The 12,500-nt window shown below is 43.4% G+C and overlaps 2 protein-coding genes across 2 annotated transcripts in view; one reads left to right on the forward strand and one right to left on the reverse strand.

The window, feature by feature from the left end:
• LOC139753334 (BTB/POZ domain-containing protein 6-like) overlaps positions 1-8,013 on the forward strand; it is an 8,774-nt gene extending 761 nt beyond the window's left edge. The window contains exons 2-6 of the mRNA XM_071669684.1: positions 1,878-2,113; positions 3,413-3,646; positions 4,157-4,252; positions 4,925-5,061; positions 6,873-8,013. Coding sequence (XP_071525785.1) covers positions 1,878-2,113; positions 3,413-3,646; positions 4,157-4,252; positions 4,925-5,061; positions 6,873-7,275 — 1,106 coding nt within the window. The 3' untranslated portion in view covers positions 7,276-8,013. The remainder of the gene's footprint in view (positions 1-1,877; positions 2,114-3,412; positions 3,647-4,156; positions 4,253-4,924; positions 5,062-6,872) is intronic.
• Positions 8,014-11,755: 3,742 nt separating this feature from the next.
• The window catches only part of LOC139753335 (uncharacterized), an 8,659-nt gene continuing 7,914 nt past the window's right edge, over positions 11,756-12,500 (reverse strand). Inside the window, exon 7 of the mRNA XM_071669686.1 lies at positions 11,756-12,471. Coding sequence (XP_071525787.1) covers positions 12,369-12,471 — 103 coding nt within the window. The 3' untranslated portion in view covers positions 11,756-12,368. The remainder of the gene's footprint in view (positions 12,472-12,500) is intronic.

Here is a 12,500-nt window from a genome sequence, read left to right on the forward strand (position 1 = left end):
TAAATCTCGGCCACTTGAGTAAGTTAGGTTTCCATACGTTCTGTTGACTTTTAATCTTAAGTTTCAATGACGTTGTATAGATATATACCATCGTTTAGTGTATGATGTCACAGGGTCAGTTAATGGATTGCATTCCCGTCTACAAGAACGTAAACTATACCCTGCTGTGAGCTGCAGATGTCGATCACAATCATCATTTTATTCAAGCTATTTGGAAAAGAAGGTAAAGTATTGATGATGCAGTTTGTTTCTCCCGAAATTATCAGTGATTATCCCTACATCATCATTGATTATCCCTATATTATCATTGATTATCCCTACATTATCATTGATATTCATGTCCCTCACCACAATCACGTTTTGAGTATCGTAACACGAAATATGATTAGTTGAATTACGCTCCACTGGTTCTATTGTTCTCTGACTACAACAGTCCCATTGCAGGACAAAGTCGCCCATTATCCAAAGCCAAGTTTCGCTGTGTGGCCAACTAAAGTGGTAACTAACCGATGAAAATGAAAATATATTAACTAACATATCAATAATGATCAATCAACTGGAAATATTGACCAAACTATTGCCAAGCATAAGTTACTTTTAATTTCCGCTGACGTATTCGTTAGATGAACCTTTTGTTTGTTGTTATTTCAAACAACTTTTCCTCTGTAATTTTGCTCATAAGTAAATGATTATTTGTTTGGCTCATGAAGAAAGAAACGCGATCATACTGTTCAGAGTTTGTGGTCTTGTCGAAGAAAATATCTTGAGATTCGGTAGTGTCGCGGGAATGATTTCAGGTTAACAATATTCATTTAGCAAACATCACTTCTTTTTCGTAAACAAAGTCGAGCGTATGAGTTGTATAAACCACCAATGTTCCTCTCTCTGCGACCCACAGCCCACAAAGAATTCCTTGATCACAAGATTTTGTTTTGGACAATATTCTCGACAGTTTGCTGTATATACTACGATGTTTCTCAGTTTATTGACCATAATTGCTAACATATTGACCATAATTGCTTTGCTTCGAATGAGGGAAAGTAATTACTTTCCTTTGACAGGATCGTTTACGTGTGGAACTGCCAACACGAGTAATTGAAAGTAAAACCAGCGATACTTTAAGTAGGCTATACAAGGCCTCAAGTCACTTCATTTGCATTTCCTCTGTTAGAAAGTTTTCTCCGCGCTAGTGTCCCGTTGTGATCTGTGCTCTCAAAAGCATCATCGGAAAGACCCAAGTGGTTTGTTGCTCTCTGTATTTGTATGCATCCCTCTGCGTAATGCCTGCTCTCTTAATTTCAAACGTGTAATGAAGAAAATCGAAGTGTTAGAATTGAATTCACACCATATCTAATCATTAAGCTGCTATTGATGATGCAGAGGCTCACTGCTATTATCGCTAAATGATGACGTACACCTAAAGCTTGCCGATTTTTGTTCACACAGCTTGGTAGCTAAAGATTCCAGCTAAAGCAGTTTTAGGGCTAAACATCGTAAAGTTTACTTAAAAGACTGGTTGAAAAATTGCTTTTTATACTTGCTTCATAACTTCCTTTATGTTTACGTTCGTAGGAATCTAATGTTGATTCTGTTTGTCTCTTCCGACAATCGTCGCCTTAACCCTGGTTTAGTAGAGTTGAGCTTTACCCGACACGTATAGGCTAGTTAAACTCTCACAAAACCGAGGAGTTTGACCTGACCTACAGTGGTGCTGCGGACACGGTGCGACGATAGCCTTTGACCTGAACAACAATAAAGGTTACGTCAATGATCAGCGGTGCGGTTGAAGGTAATAGTGTGCTGTAAAAGTGAGGGCGTAGTCAAGATGACCTTTGATGTTCTCGCTGTTACAATCCTAATGTTTTCGTACATTTCAGTGATGTCGAGTTACAGCTCGGACGTAAAAGGAGGAGGGAGAGGAGGAATGACTCCTACCCCGACGAAGATACCGAAACATCGAAGTCGGAGTCTGTCATCGGTGAGTTGCGGGTCGCTCCATCACGGCCGCGGGTGTTGTGCTGGCTCGTCACTCGAACGTCTGAGCTTCCTACGTCGGTCAGGCTTCCGGTCAGACATCACCATAACCTTCCCTGGCCACGATGTCGAACTCAAGGTGAGCGTATCATATTGGTAAACGTGGCTGGTCCCGGGGCGCCCGTTGTTTGAACAGTTCAAGTAAAACCTTTCATGTTTATAAATGTTAGAGAGAGGAAGAGAAGGGACACTTGATCAAGGGAAGGGGTCAGCTCCTGCTATAGTGCATGAATTTCTTTGTACTTCCATTGGTTAGTCATGTCAGTTGTAGTTTGCCAGTCAGATGTGTCTGATACCTCCCATAGAGATGTCAGCAAGCCCGCGTGAATATGTGTTTCATGACATTGTGTTTCTTGTGTTCTTCCTAACACGAGGTGGGATGGAACACGACTAGGCTTGTTTGCCTGTGTGCCTTTGCCCGATAGGCTTTGTCATTTTAGGTCTATTAACTTCTAGTAAAAGTGATTTTGATGTAAAAGGTTTCTCTTTGTATGGATGCCTTCGTGCATTGTCTGTAGGGCATGTATGATTTGGCTGAGCAAAACAGACGATTCGTAAAAGATATCGCGTGAGATAGAGATGCGGTGTCCTAGTGAAAGTTTATTTGCTTACGTGATGGTGTGATAGGATGGTTGACAGGCTGGAGAACCCAGAGTATCTCTTAAAAACGCGAAATCTAGAAATCTTTATTATCTTAGGCTTGCATGTTTGATTTCAGAAAGTCTTGCTTTTCTCCAATAGATATTGATTATAAAGATGTTATATTAGGTTCTCGGCGTGTGGAGGGTTCTCGTAGTACTAAATTGTTGATATTCTCTTGCACTAGATACACATAGACGAGCTTTACTGAGAAGAATCCGTGAAAAAATGTAAGACACATGGTTGATGCCAGTGAATGGTTTAAGTGATGGAGTGGGTCTTCAGAGGGGTAGAGATGTGTGGCTGTGGCTTCCCAAACTTCGTAAACTTGTTTTGCGAGATGGATCGTTGTATTTGGTGATTTGAAGGTACTTTTCGCAATTCCAAACTCTTCTGTTGCGACGGAGGCGACAGTGGGCGAGTGTTAAGCCGCTACACTTGTAGGGTCAGACCTCAGCAGCTTTTGACAGGTAGGCAACGCTCTAGTTGAGTCTCCCATCATTTTCACAGCCATAGCAGTGAGGCATGATGTAAGGCGGGCGTGTGGCTCGCGTGGTATCCCTCAGGTGTATTTCGTATCAACGACGTACGTCAGTTCCCCAGAGTCTCAACTGTTATGATAATAAGCAGAGTCCTACAATTATTATTATTCAATGCTTCTGTGTTTGTCCTTAAGGACGCGGGACGAGGGGAAGATCAAAATAAATGTATGCTCTCTTACCCTACATCCCACTTGCAGGCTCACAGAATAGTGTTGGCCGTCAGTTCTCCGGTGTTCGACGTAATGCTGTATGGCTCCATGGCAGTGGACAATGTCCTCTCGCTACCAGAAGACCCACCAGCGGCCTTCGAGTGGATACTCGACTACCTGTACTGCGATGGTTGCGACGTCCCTGGCGCGCATATCCGGGAGCAGGTGTTCCGGCTGGCTCACAAGTACCATATGTGTTCACTTTACCACTTGTGCTCCCAGGTAACGTTAGGGTTGGTCATGTGTGTAGCTGTGGGTCATGTGGGAGGGAAAGCTCACCACTCGTGGGAATCCCTTGTCCTCTTAAATTGTCTATATATCATCAAGTAGCCTATCGAACCTTTGTATATTGCTGGCATCACCGTTTCCTCCTTGCTTATTCCATTCGTCAACTAACCCTTCTATTAAATATACTGCTTTACATCCTTACCAACCAACCTCTTGACTGCCTTTCTGTCGTCACTGAGTACTCTGGTATTGCATCTCCTTAAGTATAGCTCTGTAGCCTCCAACTCGATGTCTGGCTCGCATATCTTACTTTACGTAATGTTTCAGTTGCTCTTGCCAGGATCCTTTCAATCGGATCTTTATTATCAATTACTATTTTCGTATTCAAGATGAATCTAAGAAATAAAATATAATGTTGCTTTCCCATAGTTTGTTTCTCGCAAGAATTATATTCGCAATCGCCTTGTTTTTATCCATAATTCTAGAATAGAATTATCTTTCCAGCAACTCCAGGCTGATGTGACCCCACTGAATTTTTCCTCCATCTATGACGTGGCTGTGTTGGTCGAGGATGAAGAAATTCTCGAGAAATGCGAGAGAGTGAGTCCCTCGTTCGTACACCAAGTGACAACCCCTATCATTTTTTTTTTCTTTGAAGATACTTGGTCATTCTTGAGACTGATCTGGAAATCCATTTTTTTTTCTTTGCCTTCTCTTAACACTATGATACCAGATGACTGTGACACTTTATGACTTGTCGAGTTGACTTAGAGTCTTGGTCATTGCCATGACCTTTGATAACCCACAGAGACCATCTGACAATCCTGGATTGACCACAACAGACAGCTGACGACACACACGACCCATCCTGACATCTGGTCTGGAAACTGAGCCATCGGTGATCCCCAATTACCTACTACAATTAATTTTTCATTGTAATTACCAACAATAATCTTGGTGGCCTTGTTTGATCACTAATACTTCTGCATGAACAGGATGATTTGCATTTTTCTATTCATCTCTGAATGTCTCTTTTATCTTTCACATTTCTCTTACTTTTGTGTTCTATTATTCTCATTTTCACGCCAATTCACCTAATAGCTTCTCTTGTCTTTTCAGTTAATTCAATTTTTCCTTTTCGTTTCCCTCTTCTCTTTCTTGCTCTCGCCCCTCTTCTCTGTGCTACACATGAGCCAATACAAAACCCCAGCCATAACGCTGTGCCACGCTGAAGGCTAATTATATCCCTGATGATCACGTTCTCTGTGTCAGGTGCTGCTGATGACGGACCGGGTGCTCTCCTCCCCTGACATTGTCAAACTCAGTCGGCCGGCTCTCAGGTCTCTGCTGCAGCACCACAGCCTAACCCCTTCCTCAGAAACGATCGTCTTTCAGGCCATAATCAATTGGTGAGTGGTTCGTGTGTGTAGTGACCATAAAGTTGTGTTTGGTCCATAATCATATGGAAGTGTGTGGTGTCCTTATCCAGTTGTTGTGTGTTTTACCCCTATTCAGTTACGTGGGTTACCCTTGTATAGTTGTGTGTGTGGCGTCCTTATATAGTTGCGTGTGGCGCCCTTATCCAGCTGTTGTGTGTGTGGTGCCTTTATTCAGCTGTGTGTGCTGCGATGACCTTGTCCAGGTACTGTGTGTAGCGCCTTTATATTTTGTGCGTAAAGAATGTAATTTGAGTATTTTGTTTACTTTATGCTTCTGCTGTTTCGTTGCCTCTCGGTTCAAGCGAGTATCAATATTACTGCTGCTCAAAAGGCCTAGATTGCTGGAAGTATATTGATGAGCTCGGTCCTCTGTTGGGTGAAAGTTTGATCTTGAACTGGGGTGGGGGGGCTGGCACTTAAGCTGCTTGTTCCATGACCCTAGAAAGAGTTTGAATCATTGTCATCGGTAGATCTCGTCATGATCATGTTAACCTTGTATGAATCTGCAGCTTCGGGCTCGGCCATTTGTCTATCCATTCCATAACAACCGCCGTCCAATCACTCTCTTGTCATTGTTGTACTCGCATCTTTACGTGTTTGGGAGGCTGATGGATCTCTGGTATCCTGCATCATCATTATCATCATCTGCCTGTTGCTTCCAGGAGTCTGTCATAGACAGAATGACGAGCTCTCTCTGATGGGTGAGAGTCGACCAGCAGGTTGTTGTGGTGTGTAGGACGGAGTGGCAATGTGGGTTGGATAGGTTTCGAGTTTAATGGACTAGTGATTTCTCGAGAGAGTGTATTTAGTTTCAGAGTTGGGTATGTCTGGGCTTGTGGGAGGAGGGGAAGTGGCCGTTGCTTGATTTAGTTAAATCTGTTAGATGAATAGGTTGCGAGATGTCGTGTTTTTGTACGTGGTTAGGTTGTAGATGCCGGAGATGCGTTCACGAATAGACTTTGACAAACACTTGACAGACGGCAATTTTTTGGCATTGTATCTTGTAAAGTTTATAGATATCCTTCGTTTGTTATCTGTTAACTTTTATATATACTCCTCCACAAGGAGTAATATGTTTCTGATTTCTTGTGTTGTCACAGAACTTCGAGATCCCCATTCGCTTCTTAATCTTTCTGCATTTCTTGTATAAGTTCTACCATCATTGTGATTATCGCATCCCCCACTTTCACAACTCCCATTCTTTTTCTATGTTTACTTTTTAAAAAGTGCCTAAAAATTGCGTTTGTTGTTCAACAAAGTTTCGCATCCATAGATGGGGTTGAAATTTAAACACGTTGAAATACAATCGTCCCCCTTATTATCACTAGCTTCTTCCCATTTCCTAAGGTTCCACATAAAGATATATGCATTGTGGTATTACAAGGCCTTCCTTTGGTCCTTGCCTTGTCAGTTGAGTGAATGTATACCTGTAATAGATGATTTCTAAGGGTGAAGTAATGTTTACCTATGATTGAATTTTGGTAATTTGTGCTTTTGAAGTTAGGAGACATGTACGAAGGTTTTCATTATCAGTACACCTGAGAGGTGGTCACTGGACTTCACGCTGCGAGTGAGTAAGTACTTGGACTGTATCACTGCCGATGGATAGAACGAAGTACAGTCTCGCCAAAGACCTTCTCGCTCTAATCTAGTCCGTCGTTTCTCTGCTCCTGCATGGCGCACAGACTTGAAGCTGTGAGAACCCCAAAAAGGGGTCCTGGGTTTTGATGATAACAAAAGCTGTTTGAAAGGCCTTTACTTATGTTTTACCTATTACACAGGGGTTGCCAGAAGCTGAAGGGGAAAGCGGAGGATGACCTTCGGAAAGACGTCATCTCTGAGGGAGATCGGCTTAGCCTTCGTCAGGAAGTGGAGGAGTTTCTGCCACTGGTTCGATTCCTCTCCATGACCACGGAGGAGTTCGTGGTGTGTGTAGTTCCCTCAAACATCTTCACCAGCCAGGAGTGTATCGCCATCCTCAAGAGAATAGCCGGTATAGAAGGGCCCGACTTGCCGGAGGTGGCCTCCTGCGAATACACTAGAAAGAGAAAGAGTAGACCGGCGAAGGAATCGCATCGACAAAGTACGGAGGCTTCGGGAGACCCTGCAGCTAAACCACCCCTAAAGCGGCTCAGGGGTAGTGAATTGAAGAGATACAGTAGCGTGCGAGAGAAAAGACATTAACATCTTAATCATATCGAGGTAATGTATGGCCCTGTGAGGGTTGAGATTTACGCTGTTGATTCGATCTATTACACTGGAAGGGTTAGGCTCTTAAGCTGTCTTGCCGCGTTATATGAAATGGAAAATATGGAATATTAACCCCTTGGGTATGAGCAGCAGCGCTCAAGGCTGACGCATCATCTTTGAGGATGGCCTTACAGCTTTATGATGCTAAAGCTTGAAATGTATAATCTGAAGTATCGGTTATCACGATAAGCGTGAGAGGGACGTCTTGTCAAAATATATGCTACGTCATTTCCTTTGTACTCCAGAGCTTAATCATCGTATGCAGATGATTGTGGTAGATTCTGTTGGTTTTTTAAGTTTTATACATACGGATGATTCATGAGTGTCAACTGATGAAGTGTGGAGAGCAAGTTACCGTTCAAAGTCTTTATATATATATCCAACCTGTATACTTTAGCCCTACGCACAGAGCTAAGCTATTGTGGTGCAATAAGTATTCGTGCAGGATATTCAACCACTTGCTTGTCACAACAATGCACTGAGGATTGTGAATGAATACGATCAAAAAAGTCACTCTACACTCTCCTACCCACAGTTGTCATGTCACTACTGTCATCACGCTTACTTAACGCTAAGAATTTCTTGGAATGTCTTTCTTAGCCGCCCCCCCCCCCTTTTATATATGTAGATATAATAAGTATTGATAACATTAATAATAAAGATTTTATTAATGTTGGTTTTTCTTTCAACCGCTGGAACGGGATCGGAAGACGACTGCCAATCAGGTGAGTGAGTGATCGTGGTGTCTGGGGTTCACCAAGAGCCAGTCTAGTGAGTGATCGTGGTGTCTGAGGTTCACCAACGGCCAGCTTGTCGTCATGCACATCCCCTCCACCCCCGACTTGAAGTGAACGAACATTTATGATCGTTTACAGGTTTATAGATCCCCTAGAAGGTAAAGGGAAAGTTGGGGAAAATTTGGGTATTGGAAATCTATGCTTTTGTAGAGTTTAGGCGACTTGTTGATGGGGTCAGTGATGAGTTGTCGACCAGGAACGAAGGGGAGTGTGATGAGGACCTGTGACGGGGATGTTGACCGGTTGTGGTAGGGTGATGAGGACCTGAGGTGGGCTCTCGGCCAGAAGTGGAGGAAGAAGTGATGAGGACCTGTGATGGGATGCCGACCAGAAGTGGATGGTCAGGGTGAAGAAGATAGGATGCCGACCAGAAGTGGATGGTCAGGGTGATGAAAACCTGTGGTGGGATGCCGAGAAAAAGTGGATGGTCAGGGTGATGAAGATGGATGCCGACCAGAAGTGGATGGTCAGGGTGATGAAGACCTGTGATGGGATGTCGACGTCAATATGTGGATAGTGAGGAGAAGGAGAAAGATCGATGATGTGGACTTGGAAGAAGATCATGTGAGGATAGGTGACCAAAAGATCTGATAACTTAGTTTCGTTTTTCGTGTAGTTGGCTCCGTGAAGAACGACGAGCAAACGAGAGTGATAGTCCTCGAGAATGTGCTAAACCTGGTAGAGCTGTCAGCGGAGATAGAAAAACGAAAAGAATTCTAAGTTTTAGCGGTGCAGGAAAGAAACAGATATAGCAACGGCCGCACATCGTTGAGCTACCAGTGGACGTATAGTTAGTTATCATGTGACGCGTTTACATAAATCTGAATAAGTAAATCAAGATTATTCCTTATTATTGAAAATGACAAGAAGGGCTTTTTAACTAAACTCGCAACTCGTTTTCCTTATCCTCTTTCTCTGCCAGTCTCTTTATCATGTCTGAAACCAAATATGCCAAGTTTCTACCTGTATCATTTCTTTCCATTCTGGAACGTTTATTAGTCTAATAAGGCTTCTTGCCAAATTATGCTTTGGTATCTCTCTCTATCCTTGTACATTTATCTTTTTCCCTCCCTCCATGTTTACATCTCTCTCAAGAGGTGAAAGAGAAAAGCTCATAAGTGCGTGATAACGACAGGCTGTCCGAACCTCAACCTAACTGTCTTCGCTAAACACAAATAATCGTATGACCACGCACTGTGCTAACGTCCACTGCAGGGGAAAAGTTTTCTGTAAGGAGGAGCATCCTGTCCACGGTCAACAAGCCAGGACAGAAACGTTTCGCTGCACCACACCAGCAGTGATGTCACCATCCTGTTGTGCACCCCTGGCAGCTGAAAAATACACGCCACATCCAAGTGGTCTCTAACTAAAACACGATATATGCACTTGACATATCCTGTTATCAGTGTTCCACAGCCTGCCACTGTCTGGCAGAGTGAGTGCGTCTCAAGTATTGTGTGCCTTCAAATTATGAGACGTGCATCTCGAGTATTTTCCAGTAATACCTCCTATGGGACCTATGTCTGTCTTCAAATTATGAGACTGAAGTCTCCTGAAAATTTCGCTCGTCCTCTTCTCTTTTTCTTGATGCACATTTCTTTATGGGTATTGAATCCTCTCACAATTGCCTTCCTCACCTTTGCCTTTTCTCTTTGCCTTTTCTCTCACAGACTCTAGCACCTGCTTCACTACCTCCTGCATCACTATCATCAGCAACACTACCTCCAACACCATTACCGCCAGCACCACTACGATCAACATCGCTACTTTTAGATATTCCCAAGACAGCGCCCTGAATTGAAGACCTACCAGAGTATTACTCTTGCTGAACCTTTCCCACATCATTCCTATTCTTTCTTAATAGGCTGCATAATGCCCGTGTATGGTACTCAATAGGACTCTAAACCTGCCTCGCGCCTGCCTTCCTTAAATCTTGAAACAGGAAGGCATCAAAGCTTGTCACTCTACTGGTCTTCTCGTTCACTAACTTTTGTATAGAGGATCTCATCTCTGTCATTCGACACGTGGAAATATTTTTTTTTTTGTCATTCGCTGTTACTGAGTTTACCGCGGTGGGGTTATTTCCTGGCTAGATAAGAATTTCTTGTGTCCTAAGGTCAAACATCAGACACTCGATTACACGTGAGAAATCTCATTTCATTCTCAACATTCTTACCGTTTAAGAGGTTCTTTTCTCATCAGAGAAAACCTATATGAATAAAGTGACGAACTCAAAAGTTTGCTATTGTGCCATATATATACATATATATATATATATATATATATATATATTTTTTTTTTTTTTTTCATACTATTCGCCATTTAGCGAGGTAGCGTTAAGAACAGAGGACTGGGCCTTTGAGGGAATATCCTCACCTGGCCCTCTTCTCTGTTCCTTCTTTTGGAAAAAAAAAAAAAAAAAAAAAAAACGAGAGGGGAGGATTTCCAGCCCCCGCTCCCTTCCCTTTTAGTCGCCTTCTACGACACGCAGGGAATACGTGGGAAGTATTCTTTCTTCCCTATCCCTAGGGGAGTAAGAATACTTCCCACGTATTCCCTGCGTGTCGTAAGGCCTGTCTACACGAGCGGGCCTGATCGGCGGGCTTGCCCGTTAACGGGCATATTTGACGAGCAAACGATCAAATTGCCCGAAAGCCCGCCGAGCGAAATCACTGAGCTGGTGCCCGGTAGCTGGAGTTTCTACCCTGCCAGACGCACGATAATATCGTGAACCCACAGCGGGCCTTCATCCCACATCCCACGGCATAGTAGCACAGTGAACATTTAACTATGGCAGCCCAGGATAACTAGTGAGCCAAACAATTTTTTGGTCTAAAGCACATTGATTGACCTTTATCGTAAGAATCCATGTTTATGACAATGCTAGGCACCATGGTTCTCGTACCGCACTCCACCCGCTACTGGCAACATCGTCGGGCAGGCCCGGCTGTTCATCACTTCGGTCGTGTGGACAACATTCACGGGCAGGCCCGCCAGAACTTGCCCGTTAACGGACAAACCCGCCGATCAGGCCCGCTCGTGTAGACAGGCCTTTAGAAGGCGACTAAAAGGGGAGGGAGCGGGGGCTGGAAATCCTCCCCTATTGTTTTTTTTCTTGATTTTCCAAAAGAAGGAACAGAGAAGGGGGCTAGGTGAGGATATTCCCTCAGAGGCCCAGTCCTCTGTTCTTAACGCTACCTTGCTAACGCGGGAAATGGCGAATACTTTGAAAGAAAGATGTATACAGAGAGTGGTCTTTATGTTGACGGCTTTTATAGATGTCCATGGCATTTGAAAGTGTCCCATAATCTAGATAACCCATCGTCCACGACTGTGACAGTAAAGTTATGTAAGAAGGATCTGTATAGAAACCGGACTTGACTCGTCTGTCCTGATACCTCCCACTTGCTCATCAGAGAAGTGGTAGACAGCCTGCTAGTGAGGGAGAGGCAAGGACCACTGGGGGCAGTAAGGAATATACACCTCCTCTGTGATCTGTCTTCCCTCACTTGATGGCGTTTGAATATAAACATCATCCTTTCCAGCCAAACGGATGAACCAGAGAGCGTCCGGCAGACTCTCTGATTATGTCTTGAAGGTTACTAAGGACACACATGGGTCTTTGACCTTTTAATGTTACCATGAGATGCTCCTAAGCAGTCCCTTTGACCTTTGATCTTGTGTGATAATGTTCCTAGCCTTCCCTCGACGACGCGTTATAATGGTCCTATGACTCTCTCTCTCTCGATACAATTTCATCACTCGACAAATTTATAAGTATGTAATTTACCTCAATTTTATAGATATTTGTTTTGCGTTACACTATCTGGAAATGTTTTTTCCTTCCCTCCTCTTCCTACTCCTCCTCCTCCTTTTATCATAATAGAAAAAGCTTAATTATATGATTTATTAATTATACCACAAATGGAGAATCCTCTGCATCCGGTGAAAGATAAGTGGAGGTGCTGCATCACGTCCAGGCTCCAGTCCTACCAAACATGTACCACTCCACAATCAGATCAAAATAATGAATGAAACACTCGGGAGAAAATGACTTTAACGTCTGTCTACATAACACTTGAGCATGTGACAATACACCTTGCCTACAGGTCGAATTGGAAAACAGATGGCATTATCTTTCTGGTAGAATGACTGGGGGGTGTTAGTACGGTCGATGCTCTTCTTCACACATTTTGCACTTTCGAGTCGTAATGTACCTCAATCTCAAGCTTAAGAGTTGTTACTGGGACAGCCTGCAACCTTTCGTACTGCTCCCTGTACAGCATTCCGAGCTACGCCTTTCAAGAAATCCCATATCCTGACCTCCTGTTCCCTGCAACAGAATAAAAGTGTTGTAAAACC

Source organism: Panulirus ornatus, chromosome 14 (genome assembly GCF_036320965.1).
Source record: "Panulirus ornatus isolate Po-2019 chromosome 14, ASM3632096v1, whole genome shotgun sequence".
In the NCBI taxonomy this organism is placed as follows: domain Eukaryota; kingdom Metazoa; phylum Arthropoda; class Malacostraca; order Decapoda; family Palinuridae; genus Panulirus; species Panulirus ornatus.